Source organism: Rousettus aegyptiacus, unplaced genomic scaffold (genome assembly GCF_014176215.1).
Source record: "Rousettus aegyptiacus isolate mRouAeg1 unplaced genomic scaffold, mRouAeg1.p scaffold_m13_p_5, whole genome shotgun sequence".
NCBI classification, from domain to species: domain Eukaryota; kingdom Metazoa; phylum Chordata; class Mammalia; order Chiroptera; family Pteropodidae; genus Rousettus; species Rousettus aegyptiacus.
In genome coordinates this window covers 119,350,621-119,377,423 of record NW_023416308.1, presented here as the reverse complement: position 1 = coordinate 119,377,423, position 26,803 = coordinate 119,350,621, and the positions used below count along the sequence as shown (strand labels likewise).

At 57.1% G+C, this 26,803-nt stretch overlaps 1 protein-coding gene across 10 annotated transcripts in view; it reads right to left on the bottom strand.

Annotated features, from left to right (window-relative positions):
- The window catches only part of PPFIA1 (PTPRF interacting protein alpha 1), a 73,941-nt gene that overhangs the window by 38,234 nt on the left and 8,904 nt on the right, over nucleotides 1-26,803 (bottom strand). For 5 of the 10 annotated variants that reach the window (XM_036220489.1, XM_036220493.1, XM_036220491.1 and 2 more), the window contains exons 3-11: nucleotides 6,493-6,594; nucleotides 5,977-6,141; nucleotides 5,511-5,585; nucleotides 5,057-5,158; nucleotides 4,518-4,739; nucleotides 2,690-2,836; nucleotides 1,309-1,443; nucleotides 539-613; nucleotides 93-176 (exon numbers count right to left, since the gene is read on the bottom strand). In XM_036220489.1, coding sequence (XP_036076382.1) covers nucleotides 93-176; nucleotides 539-613; nucleotides 1,309-1,443; nucleotides 2,690-2,836; nucleotides 4,518-4,739; nucleotides 5,057-5,158; nucleotides 5,511-5,585; nucleotides 5,977-6,141; nucleotides 6,493-6,594 — 1,107 coding nt within the window. The remainder of the gene's footprint in view (nucleotides 1-92; nucleotides 177-538; nucleotides 614-1,308; nucleotides 1,444-2,689; nucleotides 2,837-4,517; nucleotides 4,740-5,056; nucleotides 5,159-5,510; nucleotides 5,586-5,976; nucleotides 6,142-6,492; nucleotides 6,595-26,803) is intronic. The other 5 variants (XM_036220494.1, XM_036220499.1, XM_036220496.1 and 2 more) reach the window with 1 other exon arrangement.

Genomic DNA, 26,803 nt, shown 5'->3' with positions numbered 1-26,803 from the left:
GGGAGGGGACCGGAGTCGGGAGCCCCCAGCGTCGCCACCCTGCCCGGCCCCCCGCGCACCGCTGGCACGTGCACGTCCCCCCGGTCACCTACCCGCTGCAGCTCCTGATTCTTCTCCTCCAGCTGGGCCTCCATCTGCCGCAGCCTCTCCTCAACGTTGCCATGTCTCTCCTCGGCCTGTCGGCAAACACAGCGTGAGTGCCGGCGGCCGCGACGCAAGCCGGGGCCACATGCTGCATTCTACCGCAGTAGCGACGTGCACAACATGCCCCGCGGACCACTTCCGGCCGCGGCCGACGGCGAGTGCCCGCTCACTCCCACTGGCACATCCTACGTGGCTCCACGTGTCCGTCCGTGAGGCGACGGACCGCGTCGTGTTGGTGGTTCTGAGGCACGGCTGGGGCCGGCGACGGGCTCTGAGTGCTCCCCCACCCCGTGCCCTCTAGCGTTTCGCGGGCATCCTCCCCACTGTCAGACTGCGTGGGCGGGAGCACGGAGGGCGGGAAGCGGCAAGCGTGAGCGCCACGGGCACGGTCTACCTTCCTAGGCTGCGGAGTGAGCTCGCACAGTCTAGCTTCCTTAGCGGCAGAGCTTCCAGAAGACAAAGGGTCGGACTACAAGGCCACCCAGGGACAGGAGAGATGACAGGGGAGAAGAGAGACCGAGACTTTACACGCAGGTTGCGATGCAGAGGAGAGGCTGTCAGCAGTCAGCAGTCAGCAGTGAGCCCGCTCTAAGGAAGCTCCGTGGGCACCGGTCCTGGCTGCCCGCCCCGACGCGGCCTTCGGGACAGCACCTGCGTCTGTGCTGCCCTTGTCGCGCCTGTCCCCACCGGCTCACCGGGCTTGAGCCGGGCGGACTGGCGGGGGCGCCCCCGGGCTCCTCGGCCTGCGGCCAACCGGCGCCAGGGATGCCCCCCCCCCCCCGCCCGGGCCGGCTGTGCTCCCTCCCGGGGCGGACACGCGCCCCCAGCACCTCTCGCAGAGTCTGGGGAGGGCCGGGGGGCGGGCCTGCATCCGCCGCAGGGCTAGCCAATGTTTTTTAAATGAATGAATTACATTTTAAAATTTGCTTATTACAAAATGTTTTTATCTTGAAAAGAGAATTCTTCTATTTCAGAGAAAAACTATCTTTTTACACAAACTTCCTAGCTTATGCTTTGAGTTGCTGACGTAACTCTAAGAAGCGCACATCTGACAGCACACATCTGACAAACCTACGTGAGAACGGGATCGACAAGGTCCACGAACGAACCCCCACGACCCCCACGACCCCGACGTGTAACCCCGAAGAACACGCAGGGCAGCACCTTCGAGAGCGCGGCCACCCTCTGGGCCAGCTCGGCCTCCACCTCGGGGAGCGTCTCGGCCTTCCGCAGCGTCTGCTGCAGCTTCTGCTCCGCCAGCTCCAGGCGTTCTTGTAACTGCCGGTTTTTGTCCTCGGTCTAGGGGGCGAGAGCAAAGCGCTGTGGCCCATCTCCCCGCCGCTTCCGCTTCCCACCTGAACCGACCTGCCCGCAGGCATCGGCGTCAGCACTGCCCGAAGCCCGAAGGAGCCTGGAGCAACGCTTCTCCCTGCGAGGACACACCCGCTCTCCTGGGCCTGAGGTCAGCGTGCAAAACGCCTCCTGCCCAAGTGTCTGCTTTTCCTAAGCATCTTTAAAGAAGTTCCCCCTACAAAAAGGTTCCTATCCATGAAAGAAAACCCCTTTCTGCAGGAGGCTGCTCATTCTCGCTGACAAGTGAAGGAAGGAAGGGTCCGGTACCCACCGGCGAGGCGACCAGCGGCAACCCGGCAGCACGGCCCAGGGCAGACCGCCGAGCGAGCGCGGGCACGCGGCCTCATCGCCTCCGCGGCGCACGCCTCCCAAGAGCACGCCTGGTGAAAGGCCTTCCAAGTCATTTTTCTAAGTGTACGATTCTTTTTAAAAAACCTTACTCTAGAAAAATTTCAGTGTAGAAAATTTAAACAAAAGGAAAAACTTTAGAAATCCTCGAAGTTCGGGTTTGTGAGGTTAGCGTTTTATATGTGGCTTTCTTCTTTGTCCTGTGTATCTCCACATACACGTATGACAACGTTTTGTGCTCTAAAGCCTCGAGACAATGCCGTGGGCGTATATGGTGCCCTGCCTTTGACGCCATCACTGTGGCCATCGTAGGTGCCTCTACGGCGGCATGCCACGACACAACTCATGACGGCTGCCTAGTGTTTTGTTTTTTGATTTTATTTTGGGCCTAATGATACACTTTGTAACATAACAGAAAAACTCACTGTATTTGGTTTTTCTGGGACTGCAGAGAAGCGGGGCAGGGATGGCGGCCACCCAACCGCGGAGGCACAGACACCCCCCAAGGACTGCGTCACCGAACCCGCTGCCATCGCACTGGCCCCGGCCACTACTGCTCTCTGCTACTCCCGGCTCCTTCGGTAATGATGCCGATAAGCAACAAACTGACGTTCAATTAGAACGAAAGAAAAAATCAAGGAATATAGCTACGTAAAATGGTTATATGAAGTCCTATGTAATTAAAACTTGCTAATTGATGTTAACACATACTTTTAAACATAATAGTCTAAAGATCATAAAAATTTTGGACTCGATTTCCAACATGAAAGTCACAGGAAAAAGGTCTTTAATTTCATTAGTAATTAATTAGTGAAAGCCTAACAAGTTCCACAAGAGCCACTACCTGTCGATGCATGGAATCTTTATTTGCAATTTCATTTTCAAGTTTATCGTTAAGGTCGTGCACAGAGGTGGCTTCGCGCTGTGCTGCGAGGTAGCGTTTCTCGAGGGTGGTGATTCTCTCCTCCATGTCTTCCTTTTGGGCCATGGCCTGCATTAGGTACATCACAGGGAGAAAGGTAAATAATATGGAACACAATATACTCAGGAAAGAAAAAACTGGAATAAATCCTGACTTTCAAGTCAAATATAAAATTAGCATCCCCAAAATTAATCTCATAGAGATGCCAATTTTCTCCAATACGAATGCAAACATGCCTGACTCACGTATCATCGATATCCACCTAAACGTCATCAAAGACTTATCTGTCACTATTATGGCTACTCAGTTAACCAAGCTTATTTTTTTCTACATATCGAAAAACAGGTATAATAAAATATTCTGATATTCAAGAACTCCAGGAGGTGAGGGCATCTGCAACGAAGACACAACCTCTGTTTGCCTCACGATACAAGGGGTTCACACAAGACAGGGTGTGGCCCCTCGGTGTGTAACAGCGAAACACCAGTGCCATTTCCCTGGGTAAAAGCTGGGTGAAAACTCGCCCAATTAACACAACGTTTAAGCTATATTATCAATGAATGTAAAGAGAGATCAAAGTTTAATTTAATTGGATACAACTTTCTAAAGTCGAATTCTGCAGAAAAATTATATTACATAGTATTAAACACCGAAACTAAGGCCAGAACTTTCTGCTAGTGCAATTCCTGTCCCCACTACGGAAATTCATTTTAGGTCCCGACCTGCTTACTAAGTAACTAACATTAGCGAAGACTTACTATCGAAAGAGGCAGGACTTAAAAAATTTCAAAACTTTCCTGCGTATTAAAATTCTGCCACATAAATAATCTCCTATTGCCAAAGAACGATGTAACTGAACAGGTTAAACAATGTATACAAACACTTTCCTTTGTTTTGAATGCTTACATAAAACCACCCCCAGGAGCCACTGAACAGCAAGTGGCCCATCCCACCATGGTCACTGGTCTGTGGGGTCTCCCGGGTCCTCCTGAGAGGCTCTCTCTGAGGCGGTCTCATGGAGAGGGGGCAAGGCGGGTGTTTTGTTTTGTTTACAATGGACAGCTTAAAGTGATGGGGGAGGTGCCAGAGAAAGCACCCAGCCCTCCTCACTTGTTTTTACAGTGAGGATGACATAGTTTGCCACGAATTCTCCCACTACGGAACCATCCGCCAGAAATGCGCATGCTCCTGCAAGGGTTCGCAGCGTGACGCCGACGGCCCATGTGAACCTTCTACTCTCACTGCCGGTCTGACCGCCAGGGGCCGACGTCACTGCCCCACTGAGGAGGAGGATGTCGGAGGACTAGGCCGCCAGTCACGCTTGCTCCCTGCGCGGGGACAATCAACGATGCTCAGATCACGTGAAGTAACTGGCGGCACAGCAGATGTCAACACTCCCCTGCTTAAGTGTGCATCACGAGGAAATCTGAGCATGCAGAAAAGAAATCCAGACGGCCAGCGACGCAGACACACGGAACCCACAGAGCAGGCGTCATGCAGTCACACGGCAGGTGGCGGGCGGGGGCCTCATGCCCATCCTGCTGCCGCTGGCCCCGCGGGAAAGGAGACTGGACCACAGAACCGGGAGGTGGCCACCAGGCTCCCAGCGGCAGCCTGTTCTGCTATCACTCAGACAGTAACCCAGGAGTTGGGAGCAACTGGGAGAGTTAGGGACAAAGGGAACAAAACAATCGAACCGACACACGCCAGTCAACCCAACGACGCTACTGCGATTTCTCCGCTCACTCACTTCACGAACATCTCGCTGCAACTTTGTGTTCACTTCCTCGGATTTGATAAGATCTTTTCTCGCGGTGTCCAGGTCCTCCTCCAGCTCTGTCACGTGACTGGAGAGGGCGGCCAGACGCTCCTTCATCTGGCTCTGCTCCCGTGCCTGCTTGTCGATGACTTCCTGCAGCTCGATGACTTTGGCGAGGTCTTCCTCGTGGCTTAGGGAACCATCGGAAGATCTCTGTTGGGGGAGAGCACTATAAACAGCCTTGTTTGGCAAACGCGGAGACAAACGAGGTACTTCTGGGAAACGGGCAGAGGCGACACCGAGCTCCGCATCCGCTGACGGCACAGGGCCCACGCCGTGGGGACAGCCCTCCCGACAGCCCCGTGCTCGCCCCGCAGGCGGCTGGGCAGGGCAGGCCACGCAGGGCAGGCCGGGCGGGGAAGGCCACACGGGGAAAGGCCACGCGGGGAAAGGCCACGCGGGGCAGGCCACGCCAGGAGCAGGCCACGCGGGGCAGGCCACGCGGGGAAAGGCCACGCCAGGGGACTCGCCTTGCCATTCGTGCTCGGCGTGTTTTCCTGCTCGTGGTTTACGGCGAGCACCCCATCTGTCAGTGTTTTTTTCTGATTATTCTGTTCTTTAAGAATCATTAGCTAAAACCAAAAAAATCGAATATGAGAGAAAAAAAGTAAGTCAAGATAGCAAAACTTTTGGAAAAACACAATTGTAAACATAGTATAAAAAGAAAATATATGAATATAAGCAGTTACTAAAATCAGATTTATTATCTACTGGATAAATGGGTACTTAAGAGATTCTGCAATTCTGAAACAAAAGGCTAGTTTACCGGTCATTAAAATGATCCAGAGGGGTTGGCTGGTCCTCCATCAGAAAGACCAAGAACACTGGATACCTACCACTACAGTCTTCACATATTTTTTATTAAATCAAGGGATAAAATTTAAAACGCTCGATTTAAACCACGCGATGATTTATGAAGCTTACCTCTTTGTGTGTGGCACCTAATTCTTCTTCTAATAAACTACACCTTTCAAGTGCTACTCGTAACCGCTCTCTCACCTGAAAACAAAAGTCGCTGCGTTTGTGCACCCATCTACCTCTCAAGGTACGGCCCCCCAGACGCCACTGGTGTGACGCCACCTCGCCGCCTCTCCTTGACGTCAATGTCAAGGAAGCGAGCTCGTCAACAGCTTTACATTTTCAGTTTGAGAAAAAGCTTCCCCCAAATAAATTACATGACCCAACTCTGAATAACAAATCAATATACAGCCTATGATACATTTCAGAACATTGATGTCGACTAATACTTTCGACTACACAGAACTCTGCTTCTCTCAGGAAAACGTGCTTATGAGAGTTCGCGGAGCTGCTAAGGCCGCGCGAACACACAGGACGCCCACCTAACGCCACGGCACGGGTTCAAACCGGGAGCGACTGCGGCTGACGGTACCTTTTCATCCAGGGCTTTGTGGTGTTCAAACAATGATTTTAGTGCTTTAAGTACTTCCACTTCACTGGACACACCTGCTGGGGACTGTGCTTGCCTCTTCACCACTGTCATCCTCAGAGACCTCTCGTGCCTGGAGACAAGGCATTCCAAATGTTCTAACAGCAGCTGGAAGAAAAAGCCGAAATGCAAGCTCGGGCCAAGAATGCTTTCAATTTCACATGTGAATTTGGGGCAAATAACTCCCCTCAATCTCATGGTAAAACAAGTTTAACTCCCTTCAATTCAGTCTAAAGTTAGAGAAATCCCCCTCAAATGTATAAAATGTCATTCATCCTCATCACAAATTCCCAGCAAGGCACGAGAACACTAAACTGATCAGTCAGTCGAGTCAGAGGGAAAATGCTGACAAAATGTGTAGGACCAGACAGAGCGGACTGGCTTTTGGGTTTAAGCCCCCAGCACGGGTCCCAGTGGCGACCCAGAGGCAGATGTTCAAACGGGAATCCACCTACTAACCCTGGTGTTGTTTCTTTCTGCTTTGAGTTCAGCAATTTCTTCTTCCCTCTCAAGGAGCTGTTCCCTGCATACGTTGAGTTCTTTAGTAAGTGCTGCAAACTCCTAGAAAACAGGAGAGAGAGAGAGAAGAGGGGAAGCGATGCTTTAGGACAGACTCCCGTCAAGCCTCGCTGCCTCCACGTAAGGGCGACCCTGGGTGCAGGGCAGAGGGGACCTCTGTGACACTCCAGACGAAGGGGCTGAGCCACCAGCTGGAGGCCACACGGGCCACCTTGACCCAGAATGCCCACCTCGCTCCAGCCCTGAGCCCGGGCTCAGCGCGAGCCACCTTCTCAAGTTCTAGACGTTGTTCTGAACGTGGAGCTTGACACCCAACGGGCACGGACATTTCTACGTGACTAGCAGACACATGACCTAGAACCAATGGGGAAAGCAAATTCAAAAAGGCCTAGAAGGCCACAGCCCCTGAACCCTGCCTCCTTTCCAAAGCCGATTCTCCTCAGGGAGGGCCCCCCAGAAGAAGGCTGACGGTACCCCAAGGCCAATCTGTCTGTTAGACCGAGATTTACTCAAAGTCAACTACATAAAACGGGACTTTTCACAAATGCTGGCAAGCCTTTTGTAGGTAAGGAAACTTTAAGAAGACCTATTTCCCTGGCCAAGTAGGGAAGTTCTGGAGGGCGGCACTGGGAAGAGGGACACCAGGCGGCCTCCTCGCCCCCACTCTGGGTCAGCTCTAACTGCAACCCGAGCGCCCTTAGGGACACAACGGTAAGCCGGTCAAAAGAAACGGACCGGCCCTCCCACGTCCCGTCGGTTTTCAATGGAGCAAAACTCCTCTGAAACAATCATCTGCCAACGTTTCACTGTATTTCACGTTTTTAAAGGACAAGGAAGGGATAAAGGTTCACATAATAAATAATCAATCTGACATTCAAAACAAGAAAAGTGGTTGATGTCGACAATTCTAGAAAATCAATTTACAAACAGGTAGTGTATTAAAGTCCACCCATAAAGTAACCCTCCACGAGGCGAAGCCAGCTCCACCACAGGAAGGACCCTCCCGGCAGACTCCGCCTCCCCGGGGCAGCCCAAGGAGCCGGGAGCCGCAGTGCCAGACTGAGCACCATTACTTTCAACAGTGGAAAGGAGTAAAATGCAAATACTTTTTCTTGAACACCCTTATTTTGGGGAGCAAAGTGAGGGGGTGGGGAAGCAGATAATCTACAGAGATCACTGTCACGGCTCCAGTGAGCCAACGGTCATTCTTTATCTAATCTCTCTTCTCAACCAGTACTTCAAGAATCCACAACTGTGATCAGCTTCCAGCTTCCAGCATGAGGAGTTCAACTGACCTGCTCCCCAGTGAAACTGGTGACAGTTATATTTTTATAAACCAAACCAGCTCAAAGCCTCCGACCGTCCTAAGAACAAAGGACAAATGAAGAAGCATCTACTCAAGGAGATCCACGGTCACGTGAGGAGGGCAAGTCCGCGTGTCTGAACCAGGGCTGCTCCCCGCCACCCACCACAGCTCAGGGGTTGGGGGTTCCACTCTGGAGGCCGCAGCCAAGAACAGAGGGCTCACCTGGCATCCAGCACTGGCCAGAGGAGGATAGCGGCACATCCCACCTGGGCCCCTGCCTGCCGGGCACAGAGGGCAGTGTGGTGGAGAGGTGGGGCTCGCTGGGTAGCCCAACCCCACTAGACAGGGACTCAACCACAGGTGCAGATGCTGAGAACTGGGGGCCCGACTCCCCTTGGCCTGCTCTCCGAGTCGGTGGACCAGCCCCACCAAGTGCTCAGCTCCTGGAGCAGGGGTGCCACTCAGAGGGGCTTGCCACTGTCCCCAGCCCAGCTGCAGAGCCCTGGTTCAGATGGGGGAGCAGGCAGTAGAGACCGCTCGCCTTCCCTCCCCAAAGGGACGACTTCACAGGGAGCTGGAACCCAAGGGCGCGCCCCAGCACAGTGCGGGCTGCGCTGAACGGCAGCGGGAGACCGAGGGCTGGGGGTGTGGAGCTGCTGGCGGGCGTGGGCCTGCGGGATGGGAGCGGAGATGCGGTGGCAGGGGCCAGAACAAACACCGGACAGTCTCCTGGAGCACAGGGCCCGGAAGGAGCTCGAACTCAACTCGATTCTCTGCAGAGAAACTTATACCCCAGGGTACCGGCGAGGACAGAGACCAGCAGGCCATCATGGGCTTTAACGGCTGGGTGAGGTCAGGGAAGGAGTGGGCAAGAGCCCACCCAGGGTAACTGTGGGCATGCCCACAGCTGCACCTCCCTGGGGAGCAGCGTCAGAGGCCGCTGGGGGACAGGCCCCACTCAAATCACCCGGTCTCAATAAACCGGCTAAAGGAGCGATTATCACGTTACGTGTGCGGCTGACCCTGAACAGCACGGGGGCAGCTGCGCACGGCCACGGCCACGTGGATCTTGGTCAACTGACCCGAGCCGTTCGGCCGTGCTGTTCGAGGGTCTGCTCCGCGGCGGGACCCGCGGACACGAGGGCTGACTGCAGGTCCCGCTGGGAGGGAGGCCGGCACCCCGCATCCCGCGCTCCTCCTGGTCAACGGGACTGCACCGGAACGTGGGCGCACGCGCTCACGCCCCCACACGTGTGCACACATGCTCGCTGCTCCTGCGAGCACAACACGTGCTACAGGGTGTGGGTGACTCTTCACCCGGCGTCTCGGCACAGACGTGCGCCGACGGGGCCCGGCGACACTCGCAGAAACCACCCCCGCGTCCCAGGGCCTGGCCGCGGCCCTGCGCGGTGCTGGCACGTCTTCAGAGACCAGTGGGGGGCGCGCAGAAGCGGCTTCGTGGGGGGCCACAGGGGGCCCCGCAGACACGTCTCCTGCCCACGTTCTCCATCCGGTTCCCTTTCCTTCAGGGTTTCGGGGTCTCTTCCACATGGGACAGTATTAACTGCGCTGAAACTCCAATTTACATTTCCTCTGCTAGATAACTTTGGCTGACCACTAGACCCTCTAATACCGCACCTTAATAACACATGTTCATTTAATTATTGAGCTCTTGTATTAGAAAATGTTCTGTCTGTTGCTGGTGAAAGAAAATCTGACTGCAGCCAGCCCCAGTGACGAGGCAGTGTGACCCGGGACGGCCGGCTCGAGGGCGGGCTGGCTCCAGGCCTGCCCGGACTCAGGCCCTTGACTCTTTGATCACTTTGTCCCCCTTGCACAGCGATCAGAGTCAATTTTATAAAGGAACTGCCAATTCACTAATTCCGTCGCTTTGTCCAGTCTAAAGCTGATCGTTCTGGCCCGTGTCCTTTTCCTTAACTAGACCGCGCTTTCTTTTTGTCACGCCTTCCAGCCCTCGCTGCCTTCGCCGGCTTCCGTTTGGGAGGTGCCTGCCACTCCAAGCGCACGTGGTTGGACAGTTTTCCCAGACGGCGCACAGGCTGCAGACGGCGTGTGCTGTGTGGACGGAGTCGACTCGGGGGTGGAGCGGTACGAGGCAGTTTCGTGTCGCGGGGACCTGGGTTCCAGCTCTTGACGAGGTCCTGCTGTTGGCGCTCTTGGCCCTCTAGCATCCCACAGCTGCCCCTGCAAGCCCCTCACGGCCTCAGGCCAGAACCAGGTTTCCTCGGAGACGCAGGGTTCCTGCTGCCTGGTTCCATCACAGTCAGACAGTGACACGTCCCCGGAACTGCCCCTCAGGCCCACGCTTCCTATAAAGCCCCAACATATAGGGGACAGTGGTCTGAGGCGGGGGACGCTCATCTCACGCCAGCTTTGAAAAGTGAGTCAGAATCTGGTCGCAATTCCACTGGAACGCTTTCGTCCCTACCGCCCTAACCACGGGAGCCGAGCTCCCTCCCGCCGCTGCCGGCTTGCAGCCTGGCGCTCAGGAGCCCGGGGGAGCCAGGCGACACACGTGTACCAGGATTGTCCTGTCTCTGTACGGCAGGGTGTGTCTTTGTCTCTCCTGGGGCCTGGCTGTACTTTCGGCTTATTTGTTTAAACATTATCCTTTCGCTGTTGTGTTTGGAGGCGGGGGACATCAAAGCCGGAGCCTGTGAGCCGTCCTGACTGGAAGCCACAACTCGTCCAGGAAACAGCTGCACAAGGGGACCAGCCACACCAGCCCTGTGCTCTGGCGCGTCCCTGGGTGCTCCCACGGAGCAGGGCGGAAGCCACCCAGGAAGGACAGCGACGGAGATGCGGCTGAGCGGGGTGAGGAGGGGCCGGCTGCCCGGTCAGGGAGAGCTGCTCACACAAGGACGAAGGCGCCGTCCCACCGCAGAACAGGGGTCGGCCTGGAGCCCGGCCTGACGGCTCTGCAAGCGCAGAGGGCACACGGGCCCGGCCCAGGCGGGCTCGCGGGGGTGTGAGGGCACAGGCCCGGGGGTGCACCGATGCTGGGTGCAGGAGGGGTGAGTGGAAGCTGCTCTGAGTCCACAGCAAGAACCCCAGGGAGGAAAGGGGTCCAAATAAGGACCGATGTTGGGGAGATGGAGACCAGGAAAGAACCGTCAAGACCAAACCCAAATGTCCGATATGTGCCAGGTGCCACCTGCTGCGCCCTGGGTGCTGTGCCCAGAAGCGCCAGGCAGCGCGGAGGCTGAGGCGGGGGCACCAGCAGGCACTGCAGGAGGGCAGCGCGGGCGGCGTGGGCGGCGCGGCCGCAGCCCGGCTCCGGGCGTGCGTGACAGCAGGGCCCCAGGAGGCGGGCTGCGCGGCCCTGAGCGCGAGAGGCCAGGACGCCCCAAGGACGCTGGCAGCAGCGAGTGGAGGGTGGAGCCACCGTTTTCCGAGAGGAGAGTGACTGAAGGGAGGACTGACAGTCCAGTTTTGCACACGCTCGACTTGGGATGCTGGGCATTCGAGCAGCACTACCAAGCGGGAGCTGCGGCCCGGGCCTGGCGTGCTCGAGAATGCTGGCGCAGTGGGGGGTCGATGCACCCCACGCGGGCCCGGCACTGACCGCGACCCGGGGCACCCCACCGGAGCCTGGCGCGGTCCGCAGGCAGGAAGGCACCTTGGGAGTCGAGTGCTCCCAGGAGGAACGATCGGCCGTATCAAATGACACTGGCGGATCATCGAGTCAGCCACGGCGACCGTGACAGCAGCAGTTCCCGAGCAGGGGCGGGGCCCAAAGCCTGCCTGGACTGAGGTCCGCGGAGGATGGGAGAGGAGCAGCGATCCCGCGAAAGCTCTTTCGAGAAACTTCGCAGGCGAAGGGGGAAGAGAAGCAGAGCAGCGGCGGCAAGACACTGGGCCAAGAAAGACCTTCCGTGCGACGGGCAGGTGTGACAGGCGTGCACACGCGGACGGTCTGTGCGACGGGGCGGGTGTGACAGGCGTGCGCACGCGGACGGCGAGACTCCGGGGAGCGGCGGGGTCGGACCGGGTGACGACTCTGAGTAGCTGAGGGCAGGCGGGTCAAGTGGATCAGCGCGGAGGCGGCCTTTCCTGGAGGCGCGCGGCCGCCGCGTGTGTGGGCCCAGATCCGGAGGCCCGGGCGGACGTGCGGCGGGAACTCGGGGGCGCCCTCTCCGGCCCCCCTCCAGCTTCACGGAGAAAACAAACCGCGTTGAGTGTGAGGGGGGCGAGGAGGGCGGGGGAGGGGAGGAGGGGTGGGTCGTGGCATGCCAGCAGCGTGCCTGTATGGCGCTCGGGCCCACGTCAGGTCCCTGGTCACGAGTGTGGACAGGGAATGGACTTTCGGCAGCTGAGGGCTTGCGAGTCCGCGGGGACATGGACCACGGCGTTTCGGGGGAAACGCGAGAAGGATGAGACACCACTACAAGGTGCTGGGGTCACAGGGCGGCAGGTCCCAGAAGGGCTGAACAGCAGCGTTTTGTTTCAAAAGGCGCACAGCTGTCACGAACAAATGTCACTGCCTCTAGACGCGGTACCACGGGGAAGCAGGCGGGGCGACGGCGGGAGAGGGGGTGGGCTGCGTCGCGGCTGAGGCACGTGGGCCACAGGAAGCAGCTCTCACGCAGACCTGTAGCGGCAAGGGTCCCCGCAAGCCCCGCCTTCGCCGACAGCCCTGCTTCTATGCCCCGACACCCCACTTCTCCGCCAACGCCTTCACCGCCGGAAGCAAGCCTGTGTCTCCTCCACGCGGCTCCCTGAAGTTTTTCCAAGTAGCCCAAACTCCCTTCGTTCACCTATTAAGAGAATATATCTAATTCCTATCATTTTGGCAAAATAGAAGTGTTTTATAATAAATTCAACACCCAAAACATTCTATGATACACTGGTAGAAAACTGACTGGTAGAAATTAAACTCATAGAACATGATAATTATTTTTACCCCTCAAAGAAAAATCTTTCTCTTTACTCAGAAGAATTCAACAGCAGAAAAAGGATCATAGTAAATTTAAACTTAGGAGTTTAGATAAACATTAGACAGGAAATTCCAAAGTTTAAGATTCCAAAAGCACGTTCGTATGTGCACTGTGTTTGTATTATTATTGTAGAAAAAAAAAGTACAGCCTGATAAAAAACCAAATATGTGCAATAATCTACTCTGTTACCCTCACAGGAATCTAATTGTCAGCATCTATATTTTTTCCTCTTTAGAAAGAAATGTTTAAAAGATATTGTAAGCCAAATGTACTACACATGTAAAGTGACATTCTATTTACTATAATTAAAGTTCAAAGTATTTTTTGAAATTGAATAGACAAAATAATCACTGGAACAATTTCATTTTAAAGTGTAAGTCTCGGAATACAGGTTTGTGGTTTTGTTTGATATTTTCTAGGACTGAGAAGAGAGAACATAACATTTAACCATTAAAATCAGTTCAAAAACTTAGTTTCACATAATGCCTAAAAATATTGTGAATGTTTATCATTTTGGACAAAAGGTTCAGACCTGGATAATAGGTTTAAATCATACAAACCAGACATTACTGATCAAAATCCACAATCGGGCCAATTTTAAATCAGTTCCTGTAGATCTGATGCAACGTTTGGTCCCAGAGCAACGCCCGCCCGCTCTCCCCGGCCCCCCCGGGCAGCCGGCGGCGGCCGTGCCCCGCGCGGGTCCTGCCCCGTGCGCGCCCGCGCCCCCCGTGTCCTCGCGTCGCCCCACGTCGCGGTTCTCCATCTCATACGCGGCGATCTCCACCAGCAGCTGTTTCACTTTTAAATCTCTTGTCATCATTTTCACTAACCTTCCCCTGAAACTGGAGGCAAAGGCGTGTGTCCTCCTAGCGCAGGGAGATGGAGTGGAATAAAGAAATGAAAACAGGTCTGATTTTGAGCAAACCAGGATGTCCTTCAGTAGGTAATGGGCAAAAAGACTGTGGTCCATCCAGACCATGGAATATTATTCAGCGCTGAAAAGAAATGAGCCATCACACCATGAAAAAGAAACGGAGGAAACGTGAATGCGTATCGCTCAGTGAACACAGCCGGTCTGAAAAGGCCACACACCGTGACGTGCTGGAAGAGATGAAGCCAGCGACAGTGGAAAGCTCGGTGAACGCTCAGGCCTGGGGGAGGGAAGGACGGACCGGTGGAGCACGGAGGATTTCTAGAGCAGCGGGACCGCCCTGCGTGACGCTGCAGTGGTCGACATGTGACATTACACGTCTGTCCAGACTCGCAGAACGTACACCGCCATGCACGGATCCCTCCTGCACGCGGTGGGATGCGGGTGACGCCGTGTCAGCGCAGTCACCGCCTGCAGCGAATGGACCATCTGGCGGGGATGTGGGTGGCGGGGAGGGACAGGAGGGACGCGGGAAATCCCCGCACCTTCCCCGCGATTCTGCTGTGAAGCCAAACCTGCTCCAAAAAGTAAACTTCAGACCAGCAACCAAGCCACCTCTCTGCCTGTTTCCTAAATTCTGGCCACTCAGGGGGCTGCGGTCTGCGTGTCTGATTCCTAGCCCGCATCACGGGAGGCTGAACCTGAAGGGCTCGCGGCAGGATGTGGTCTGTTCACCGGTGACGGCAGCGCTGCCAGGTGGCAGTGACATACACACAAGTGACAGCTAACCTGGCCTGGCCACTCTGAAATCTGATCATTTTTGACAATTTAACTTTCTTACTCTTGAGAAAACTGCATTCCATCACAGTAATTGAAACACTGATATATTTTATAAAACTATCTTAAATTAGTATTATACAAATTCATTTAAAAATATGACCACACTGCTTTTCTTTCATTTAAAACATTTTTTGTCACGATAAAAATGAGTTGCATGAAATTCACCATTTTAACCATCTTCAAGTATCCCATTCAGTGGTTTCACCACATTCACAATGTTGTGTTGCCAACACCACCGTCGGGCTTCACCCTCCTCCCAAAAGAAACCCTGACGCATCGGCCGCTGCCGCCGCCCCTTTGCCTGCGCCCCTGCGGCCACCCGCCTGCTCTGTCTCCCACCCGCCCAGAGCCCCGGGCCCATGCGAGAGGACGGCCGGGCGCCCCCGCCTTTCCGCCCCTCGCTTCCGGCCGTGCCCCGAGGACAGTTCAGCATCGGGCCGCGACGCCCTCTGCCTTTGCATAGCGGCGCTGACTGCGCACGCGACGCACACGAGACCGGTTTTCTCCATCGCCCTCCCACTGACGGTGCTTGCATCTGTGCTGCCGATCCTTCCCTGGAACCAGTGACACGGCGACAAACGCCCTTGTCCGTGTACCAGGTGTGTCCGTCGGACAGAATCCCAGAAGCTGAGCGGGAGAACACCTGTCCCTTTACCAGGCACTCCTGGCTACTCCTCGCGGCCGCGGTCCGTGAGACGCCCACCTCCCGTCGCCCTGCGGCCCCGCTGTGGCACCGCACTCTGGTGCCGGGCGCTCTCTTCTGGGCCTGCCCTGCACCACCTCGGCACGCAGAGGGCCCCACGACCTTTCTCCCTGCTGCAGACCGAATGCGCCTGGGCGTCGGTGGGACTTCGGGAGGCGCCATGTTCCCTGCGGCATTCGCCGCTCCTCTGACCCCACCGTGACCACGGGAATCACACGTTCCCGACGCCTCGCTTGCAAAGGAGGCTCCACTCACTGGTGAGAGTTTCCTTCCTCATGTCCTCCACTTGGCAGCCCGTGCCATGAACGGCTTACCTTCCTTACTGCAGTCACAGCTCCTTTCTGCTGGCCGAACGCCAGCGAGACCGGTCTGTTTCTACCGGCGCTGACACAGCAACACCGTGGCCGCCTCTTCTCGCACGTTCTTGGCTTCTGATCCCCGTCCCTTAAACGTTCTCAGCCGACAGCCCCAACCTCCCACTTGCGTCTTCTCGTGGAGCCATAAAATTGCAGGTTTAGGGACTTTTTAAGTGAATATCATTTTTTGACAGCAAACATTGTAATTTAAAATATTTCGAAAAGGATGACTTAGAGGGTCCTGAGGTTCACACCTAGAAACAGAGTGGCTGGGTCAAGGGGCCGTGCGCTCCCAGCCGCACCCGTCACGCGTACCACGCTGACACGAGTGTCACTGTTTCTGTCACTTCCGTCTATATTTATAATTTACAGTAAAAGTTTTCGACGTCCTGACCAAAAGGACAAAGACCACGGCCTGCCGTAATTACTTCCCCGATGACCAAAGTGCTGCGGGCCGGGTCACTCCACAGGTACTTTTACTGTCCTGTGAGCACTGCCTGCCTTACTAACTTTTAAACATGAAATGTTATCTGCAAAAAAAAAAAAAAAAAAAGGAAAAAAACATTTATTTTGTTCAAATGTCACTATAATTTCTCCATTTAAAATCTGCCTTTTTAACCTACCCATAGCAATAAGGGACAGATTAAAATACTATTCTACTATAGACCACAGTAAAAATCATCATAAACCTATAATTGTTTAACTTGATATCCAATTAATTTTATTTAAACATTACATATATAATGTGCATGCCCAAATATAAGGCCACTCTGAATAAAAAGCAATTCCTCCATTTTCCGAATAAGACAACTGCCAAAAGCTTCTCTGGCCACTTTCATATATGCTTCTAGGAATGTAAATTAATTAGCTAGCTCCGACTCAGACTTAGCCCCACGTACTTATTAAAAATAAGACAGACAAAACCGTGTCCTGCAGCTGCACGCCCCGCGCCCACAGCCACGCTCACTTTCCATGCAGCTACGCCACGCGGGGTTACAACAGCCCAAGAGAGCCTTGCGCTTTGCTTGGCGCTCCTGTGTGCTCACCCTCCGGTGAGCCACCTGGGGCTCGTTGGACACCGACCTGCCCACGGGGTGCCCTGTGCCTGCGCTGGAGGACAAACGCGTGTGCCTGGCTGCGGCCCGCCACGCACGCCCCGCCCCAGGGCCCCGGGTGCGCCTGCGCAGGACGGCTTCGGTAGGCGTTGCGGGCACCCGGGCTTCGAGAAGGAGCGACGCCACGTGGAGGGCAGGGCACCGCGCTCCTCTGGTGACCGACGCCACGCTGGTCCCCCGGGCCGTCCCGGGAGCCCCCGGCCGTCACGGCGTCGGCATCGCTCCGGGCTCGCCGTCGGCGCACGTGAGCGCGTCGATCCCGCAGACAGCCACGACCCACTGTCACGAGGAGCCCGGGCGCCCTGGTGTGCGGCGGCGCTCGGACGCCAGCTTCCGGGGCCCTCGCAGGCGTCGCCGCGCTGCCCGGGGAGGCCGCGCCGTCGACGGCACCAGAGACGGCACACACGGCGCCAGCAGGAGCCCGAGGGCAGCGCTCTGCCCAGCGGCAGGGAGGCCGGCAACCGACACTGCTGTCGGGGGCTCCGCTCGCGGCGGCAGCGCCGACGGCCCCACGCGCCGCGAGTCCTGACACTGACAGCGCACAGACACGCCAGTGGCGCTGCGCCTGAGGCCGCGGCGCCGCGGCTGAAAGGAGTCTGGGGAGGCCCCGGCCTCGGCCTCCGGTGGGGGCGGCGAAGACGGAGCGTCCGCCGGGGCACAGGGAGCGTCCGCGCCCGCCCCTCCGCCCGTCCCCACTGCACCGGCCCCGGGGTCCTCCCACCCACCGGACGCAGCCTCAGGGGGCTGACTGCGGTCCTTGGCCGGCGTCCCCTGGGAGCTCGCACCCTCAGCGCCCTCACCATTTCTGCCACATCCTCCTCCCACCCACTGTCCCGGCCAAACGCCAGCCTCCGTGGGCCAAGCACTGGACGCTGACCGAGCCCGCCATGCGGCGTCACCTCCGCACACCTCTGTCCCGGCCGCTCCCTCACGCGGGCACCGGCCACCCAGCCCCACGACCCTCTGAGGGCCGACCAGGACGTTGCAGACCGAGCTCCGCCATGCCAGCTCTCGGTGAAGGCTCCCCCGGCGCTGCAGGGACAGGCTCCTGCAGGCTGCACCGTGCTCAGTCCCTGCCGACGTGTCCCTGCACGCGCCGAGTCTCTCAGGGAAAGACACCCCCGCCCCCCCGCCGCCATCTGTGAAGACCCCAGGCCTGGGCGCAGAGCCAAGCGCAGCGCTGACCACAGGCGAGCAGGAGGCCCTCTGACAGGGCTCGTCGCGGCTTCCTGATCTTCTCAGTTTCATGGGTCTGTGTATTCATGTCTTCCAAACCAGTCTGACAAGAGCCCCGTCTCTTATAAAGAGTTTGACCCCTAATTTAACAGAAGGTACCTCAGGGTGGATCAAAGGTCTAGGTACAAACCCGTAACTGAACGTGCTTTATGAGGGGCTTCCTCTTGTGGCTCAGACAGAAACACGAGCTGATGAATGAGCAGCCCCGTTAATTAGGACAAATAATTTACTGAACAAATATATTTCTGAGGCTCTATGCTGAGTACTCATAAGATGTAAATATTAACTGTAATAACTTTACATTTGCCTAACGTCTTACGGTTTTCAAAGTATTCTCATAAAATTGATCACATTTTATTCCAAGTCACCCAGGAAGGCTCAAGTAATTACCTCATTTTACAAATTAGAATACAGGCCCAGGCAGGTTTCTGGTGTGCAAAGGTCACTGGTTAATAAGTGGCCTGGGACTCAGAACTCAATACAGACATTACCTGTAGAGGAAGAGACCACAGTAAGCCCAAAATCAAGTCAGTCCACACGCAGGCTGAGCCACCCCAGTCCCGGCCGACCGGGTCGGGCGCAAGCGGGTCTTAACCGGTTCCGGAAAAGCTGCCTCCGGTCTAATGAACGCCTCTTTACGCATGTATTGTGCTGCGTGTCTTATTTTGGTTCTTACTAAATCTGCCCATAATATTGGGAAATAAACAGCATCTCTAGTTCACAGATGATCAAACAGTCTCAGAGGTGAAATGATCTTGGCCGAGATCACGAAGCTAGTAAGCAGAGGACCCATGGGTGTGGAGGGTGAGGGAGAGGACTGGGGGAAAGACAGAGAAGTCTTCAGCAGCGCACGAAACACGGGGCTGCTACAGAGTCAACCAACAGCCCGACCCCACCACCCCCGGCATCGCGTCACGAGGAGGGAGAGGCCGGTCACACAGCCCCGGGGCAGCTTTTGTGGTTCCCTCTGCCCCCTCACGGATGACCTTGAGGTCCACTTGATCTACTACTTCATCTGTTTTTCTTAAAGCTGGTGGTATTTTTTAAAACTGGAGAAAAGAGAACAAGAATAAAGAGCAAACCAACCCCTGGCCCCCTCCTGGAGATGGGACAGACCCTGGACCCCAGGAGACTCCGGAGGGGGTCAGAGCAGGCCGTGCAGGGCTGACCGCAGCCAGGGCGCTGCAGGCCAGGGACCGGTGCAGGCCAGGTGCACGGGAAGGGGCGGAGCACCGGCAAGCTGGAGAAGGCCCGGCCCGGAGCGGGGAGCGCAGAACGGACAGGGCTGGAGGCCTCGCCCCCGCTGCCGCGGGCTTCGGGCCAGCTGTCGCAGCGCCGGGAGCGCTGGGCGGGCTGGGAAGCGAGGACGGTGCGAGAAGAGCCCCCTTGTGCGGGTGCAAGGCGCAAAGGCCCGGCCAGGACGCCGGGACACGGGAGATGAAAGCGACATCAGAGGAGAAAGCCAGGAACCGTGCCGAGCCACCCTGGAGCAGAGGGAAAGAAAGAGGATGCGCGGCCAGCTCGGAGGGGCGGCTGGGGACGCAGGTGACTGAGGATGAAGGACACGCACGACTCAGGACGTGGGCTACGGCAGGGCGTCCACGGTCCACGTCTGAAAGTCGCGGGACAACACTCGGGGCCGGGGCTGCGAGGTGCTGAAGACGCCCAGGCGGCCGCCATCTTCAGGAGGACGGTCCCACGGGGAGGACGGGTCTCCGAGACAACGGGTGTGGGGCGGCGCACAGTGCTGGGGTGCTGCCGCGCTTCCGAGTCACGGGCACGACACTCCTGCTCAAAGGGAGACGACGATCTCGAATCTCCGCGTCGCGAGGGCTCCCGTGCCCTCGGCCTCCCGCAGAGGCGCTCCGGCCGTGCAGAAAGCCTGCGCCTGCCGTGAGCCCGGGCGGCACGCGGCGCCCTCTACACTACTGCCGCCCTGCAGCTGAGTTAGCGTGACGCGTGCCAGCCCCTCTCGGCGTGCTGGCGCCACGGAACTTCCACTGAGAGCAGCTCGAGATGCACTCACAAGTAAAGCGACACCGGCGGTGGTGTGAAGCCCAGGAAACCCACGCCGGTCACTTCCTCGCCGAGTGCCGCAGGCCCTGGGAGCGGCGGGCCAGCTCCAGGGGTGGTCTCAGCCTGCCAGGCGCTTCGCCAACAGACTCCTGGACCGACACGGCCAGCCCAGGTCCTCCAGAAGGCGTCCCACCCATGGCAGCGCCCGGGCCTCTGGGCGCCAACCACCCACACCGGACACTCAGGCAGGAGGCACGAGGAGCGAAGTGCAGGTCAGGGGTTTGCGCGCGCGCGGCCCGCCCCCAGGAACACGCTCTCCAGCCACCTCTTAATTCACTGCTAAGCCTTCTGAGAACAAGTGTTTCCATCACTTGCACAAGAAAGCCACCGGGAACGCACCCTCCTCCCGACATGAGCCCTTCACGCTAACCACGCGGTTTCCTGCACGCGTCTCTCTACGCCTCGGTGGCTGCCAGGCCCTGCGCTGCGCACACGTCGGAGGCAGCGTCTCCAGCCTGTGAGCCCTTCCCACACTCCGTGCCACGGAGCACAGAGCACGAGGCAAAGGGACACCATCGACAGAGGCCGCGATGGAACAGCAGATCGGTGGACGGAAGACGCCCCACACCTAACTCTGACCTTTGCTTCGCGTGCGCTCGTTCCTCTTTCCAAGGGAAAGTCGGGGCGATCGTCCCTCCCAGGAAGTGGCATTGCCATCTGCCACCCAAGTAAACGCTAAAGGGCCTTCTCCAGTTTTGCAGGGACAATGTCCATAATTTCAGACATGCTGTTGCCATTTGTCATCCGCTTTGGCTGGGAAATGGTTCGCCTTGAGGAAGGGACCTGGCCCAGAGGCAGAGCCGAATGCACAAAGCACTGGCTCCCCCAGACCCTCCTGCACCCGCGGACAGTGCTGGACGCGCGGGGCCCAGACTCTGGATGGGGAGGACAGGCGGTGTCCAGAGGGGGTCGGCCTGCCCGCGGCCCCGGCCATGAAGCGGGCTGCGCGGCGAGCTCCCAGGACACGCGGCTGCCCCTTCCGCAGCCGGGCTGGGCTCGGGGCCTCCGGGCCCGGTCCCCCCAACCTCCTGGAGACGCTGTGAACCTCGTAGCGCACTTACAAAAAACAGCTCGCTTTTCTGCCCCGATCTCCCAGGGGCTTGTGACCAAGCCCTGGACTTGGCGCGCCTGGTTAACCCACTCCATCTTCACGCTGTGGGACGCCGCCCGTTCCCCCAACGGACGGCAGGAAGGCACGTGGGAAACGTGGGAAAGGCATCGCCCTCCGGCTCCTGCCCGCGCTGCGCTGGGTGGAGGCGGGGACCGCTCCGTGCGCCTCGTGCGGCCCCACGCTGTTCACACTTGTCTTCGTGTGTCTCCTTTTTTCCCTACTGGTCACGGGTAAGTTGGGGAACCACAGAGAAAAACACTCTGCCGTGACCACACTTCCCTGAGCCACTCGGCAATGACCAGCGGAACCGCGGCCACCGCGGGCTGGCGCCTGCTGCCGACCAGCCGCTCCCCCCAGCTTCCCGCAGCTCCCCAGCGTTTTCACCAGGCCGGGGGCGGGGGTGGTGGGGGTGGTGGGGGTGGGGCGGGCAGCTCCCGGCCAGCTCCTAGCCCCAGCGCCCTGCTCGGAAGCACGGTCTCCAAGCTGGCTGCACGGAAAAGCAGCTCCCTCCACAAATCGCCAAAACAAATGCAACTTAGAAACTTCTGGCAACGTCCCTCCTCTCACGTGACTCCCTGCCCTTCTCACGGAGCCTCCACTCTCACGCTCCAGGTAGGAACGACACCCTCGTTCAGCCGCACTGGGGTCCCGCTTCCGGGCCAGCGGCTGAAGGAAGGGCGGTGCCGTGGCGGCACAGGCCGGGAGACGGTGGGCGCCGTGGTCGGCCCTGGGCTTCTTCCCGGGGGCCCCGCCGCCAGCATCGCCTCATCCCCCCCGCTGCGGGCTCCAGTCCTCACACCAGAACCAAGCAGGAATCAAACGCTGACCTTTCCCGACCACCTGCAGAAGAGAATGTGCAGGAACCACGGAGAGTTGTGGCGCCACCGCGCTGAAAGGGGCGTCCAAACCCGGCGAGCTCCCGGGGCTTTCCACGCGTCCTCCTCCCACCCCTCAAGGCCAAGGGGTGCCAGCCCACGAGACCCCGGGAAGCCCTGCCCTCCCCGGAGCTGGCCTCAGAGACAGGCTTCTCCACGAAGCTCTCGACTGCAGCGGCCAGTCCCCCCTTTATTCCATGGGCTCCGAGGGGTTATCTGGGGACAGCGCCAGAACAGCCCCGCCCCGGGGCTGAGCCTCCACGCTCGCCACGTGTGGCCCGGTGCACATCTGCGTCAGAGGCGCGGGACCGAGGACCGGCCTGGCCCGCGGCGCCATGCAAACTGCCAAGCGGCTTGTTGAATTCTGAAGCCGTGGCTTCTTCCTCATTTACTGTTCTGATGATCTGTCCAGGTATCTTAAAAATGTCATCACAGGTTAGTGAATTTTAACTTTACAACAGGGCAAGAGTTGACCGACGGTAAAGAAGGTAATAGTGTGACACACTTGCTCTGAAGCACACTTAAACCCGCTTGTTATATCCTGGGGGGGAAAGTTTCTGGACAAAGCAGCAAAGAAAGGAAGAAACAAAACTCTAAACAACCTCGATTAAATCAAGTGGAAGAGCTGAAGGGAGGGCTGGACGCAGAGTCAGACGGGACACCTAGGAACAGGTAACTTTCACACGCTCCCGGCATCAGAGACGCCACCGTGGTGACGACCTGAGCTGTGTGCCAGGCGCGGCGCTGAGCAAGCGGCAGGTACAGAGCGGCACGGAGCAGCAGGCGGGCACTCTGGGGACACACTGTGGGGGCCGCGCAGACTCCCGTGCCGCTGACAGAAGGCCAAGTCCAGCTGCCCTGACGCAAAAAAGCAGCCACTCAAAGGCAGAGCACGCACGGAGGGGCCAAGGGGTGCTGGGCGGGACAAAGGGCCTCTGCCCAAGAACCCCGAATCTGCATTTCCAGGACCACCCCCTGGGGCCCTCTCAGGGCAAAGTGCTGTGCCCCTCCGCCCCTGGGGAACAGGTGTGGGGCCAGACCACCCGGTCAAACACGGCCGCCACTGCTCAGAAGCTACGGGACTCCGGGTGGCACCCAACCTCTCTGCGCCTCGATGTCCTCACCTGCATGCCGAGCTCACGACAGCACCCGGCCTTCGGGGGCGGTTCACAGCATGGACTGTGCTCCACAGGGGCGTCCTGGGGCTTCTGTGAGTTAACGCACACAAGAGGCAGAGGCGGTAACTGCTGGCCATCATCTCATTGAACCCCCGACATCCGGCATCCGCCTACCCAACCTCTGGTCATGCCTGACACCCGGCGGATGCACAATGCAAAGGTGCTGAAGAAAACGCATCCTGCAGTGACCGTCCCCAGCTGGCTGACGAGAGCGCCGACGGCTCAGAGCTGAGGGGACAGGTGGGCTCCAAGTCCCGCCGGCCGCCAGAAGGGCCTGTGCTCCTCGAAAACTTACCGGCCATGATCCAGGGACACCTGGGGAGGGGAGCCCACAGGGGAGCGAGCCCACTGAAGGCTGACACGCGGAGCATGAGCTTCGAGGCGCACACCAGTGTGCCTGCGTCTAAACTGTTCCTTGCAGTCAACCTGTTTGCTCGAGGAGGCAGAGGCCCTTGTTCTTTTTTGCAAACTGCCATCGAGAGGCACAAAGGCTGAGACGCCAGCCGCCTGGCCGGCTCCCTTCTGTGCCTGTGCCGGCGGCGGGAGCGGGGCCGCAGAACGGCACGTCCCACAGTTTCTCTCGCCCTCCGCATCGACTGTGCTTCACACTGAGCCACAAACGAAGCCCTTTAGAGTTTGCTTGGCATAAAAACAAATACGATCTCAGACTACTCAAAGCAGCGCCACGTCCGCCTCCATGTCGGGGGCCAGGACGCCATGACCATACCTGTCTGTCACTCGCGGCTTCCCCATGGATCCTCTTTAGGGTGGAAGAGTGTGCCTTCCTTTCTTAACAGCACCCTAACATTTTAAGAGATCAATGGCTCAGAATTGTCGATTAGTCCCAAGTAGAACTTTCACCTTTACTTACACGATTCGACAATTTCAGAATGTCGCTACATGAAATCAATTTTTGTATTACTATTGGCAAAGATTTCAAACTACATAGGCAGCAGGGATAATTAGTCCATTTGCAAAGCAGAAAAACTTGGAAATGCAAGATATGCTCCAAGCTCCCAGATTTATTTTCAGAGCAAAATGAAATTTCCTCCTCGGAATAAGAATGAGACTCTGAGCCAGGAGTAAGAACTCCACAGGCAGACCTTCCCTGCCAAGGGAACCGCAATCCAAGTCTGCTGATTTCAGCCAAGAGCCTACTTCCAGTGACAGAGGAAAAACCTACAAAGTGGAAACATTTTGTCCACATCCCTAAATTAGCATTAGCAAGGCTAACAAAGCCTTGACTGTGCTTAGTTTCTGAGAGTAAAAGGGGGCACGATTACTAATTGCTTCAGGACAACGCGCAAAAACCAGGACTATCTCACAATGGGACACGTGACCACCCCACCCACGGGGGGGGGGGGTGGGGTGGGCAGGGACAGGAGGAACGAGACTCTTGAGGATGCCTTGCTCTATAGTTTTGATTTTTTAACCATATAAATGTTTTATGTATTTGAAAAAAATTAATTCCAAAAAAATATAAACCCTAAAATTAAGAATAAACAAAAATGACTGACCCTAATTGTATACCAAGTTTTACGCGGGTATGTGACTTTGCCTTATGTGGACAACAGAGCAACGTTTACCTAGGGAACGGGGGAGGTATACAGAGTAAAGAGGGTCAAGTACGAGGTGACGGAAGGGAATTTAACTACAGGTGGTGAACACATGTACAACGTACCTATGACATGTTACGGATGTACATACTTAAAACCTACACGATTTTATTAACCAATGTCGCTTCAATAAATTTAATTTTTAAAAAATCTAGCCATACTTAACCCTTGAACGACGGAGGGGATTTAGGAGCACTGACCCCGCCCCGCCTCACACGTAGTCGAAAATCTGTGTGTGACTTCTGACTCCCCCGAAACGTAAGTACTAATAGCCTACTGTTGACTGGAAAACCTACCAATAACACAAACAGGAGATCACCACATATTTTGTATAACAATAAAGTAAGCTGGAGAAAATGTTTAGATCATAAAAAATACATTTATGTATATATTTAGTAAAAAACATCTGTGTATAAGTGAACCCATGCAATTTGAATCTGCATTGTTCAAGGGTCAACTTGCATATAGTCTTAAGACACATGTATTTGAAGACCCCAAAAAAAAATCACAGAAAAATTCTAAAACTTTGCTCAGGATGATGATAACAATATGGTACTAAAAATCTGAAATGACTTTACGTATGTCATAGGATAAAGAAAATAATGCTAGTATCGTTAGAAATAAAAATTGTTAGTGTAAGTTGAGAAATTCAAATACAAAATAAGGGGTAAAGCTGAGTTTTAATTTATAAAGGAAATGCCAATATGAGATCCAGGTTTTTCTTATTATGAACATCTGTGTCTAGCTCTGTCCCCTGAAAAGACCTAAGACGCCAGCCGCTGGGACCCCGCACACACCCAGCCCCCGACACTGACTTCTAAAGGGCACCCCACCAACAGAACCCGGGGCTCGCGGAGGGGTGATTTTGGATCCCAGGCAGGAAAAACAGAAAGTGGGCCTGAGACAAGGTTTTGGGCAGGAAAACAATGGTGCATTCAGAGACTACCAGGGCCTTGGCCGGAGGACACAGGAGCCAGTCTGAGGGGGACACGGGAGCCTCCGAGGAATAGCGGTGCTCGTTCACCGTGATGCGCTGAGTGCGCACACACCCCAGTGTCCATCGGGGTGAGGGAGAGGACGAAGAGGGACTCCCCACACAGGCGCACCGGCTGACACATAAGGGAGGGCCGAAAGTGGGAAAAGTCACCTCTGTGCACCCTCCCGTGCCAGCGCTGACTCGGGCAGGCGCACGGACGGACGCCTACACGACGAGGGAGCGCCCTGGCGACCGGGACGGCAGGGGCCCGGGCTCCACCGAGAGCGCCGCGCCGGAGAGGGCTCCCATCACCGCCTTGGCTCGGTGGCCCCGCCCTCCACCGCAAGGAGGGGACCCCTGGGAACAGCGTCCCTCCCGGAGCGGTGCCAAAGACCGGGGACGTGAGGCCGGCTGGGGGCGAACGTGAGAGGGCGAAGCCGCGGAACACAGACTGCACGTCACTGACACTCCGCGATGGCGCCCACTGGCACGCGCCACTCCTCTGACTTTCTAACCAACAGAAAGTGTGACTGTGGCAAGCCGCTACGGTGAATGTCGCCATGCGCAAAATGTCCTCCAGACAGAACCGGTTCCTGAGCAGGGCCGAGAGGAGCAGCGACTCCCGGCCCGTCACACGCGGGCCACCCGCGGGCCAGAGCCGGCTCTCCGGCGCCAGGGCCGGATCCGGATCCCTCCTCCGCCCCGGCCCCAGGGCGCAGCAGGCAGCGGGAGCCAGAGTGGCCTTCTCCGAGGGCGGCGCACTCACCGGGGGTGGCGGGGAGGGCACAGGCCCATGGGATCAATGGGTCCCGCTCTCGCCAGTGGCCCTTAGCGGCGGCCCGGGCGACAGGAAAGGCCCTCTCCACAGGACCCGGAGACCAGCAGGGTGTGGGACGCGCGGCAATGAGGCAAGGCCGTCCCCGGCTTCTGACCCCCCGCCAGGCCAAAAACCAAACCGCGTACAACGCAAGGGACGGAGGAGGGGACAGGAGCCGCCCATGGGCGCTGCATTTAGGAGCCCAAGGTCCACG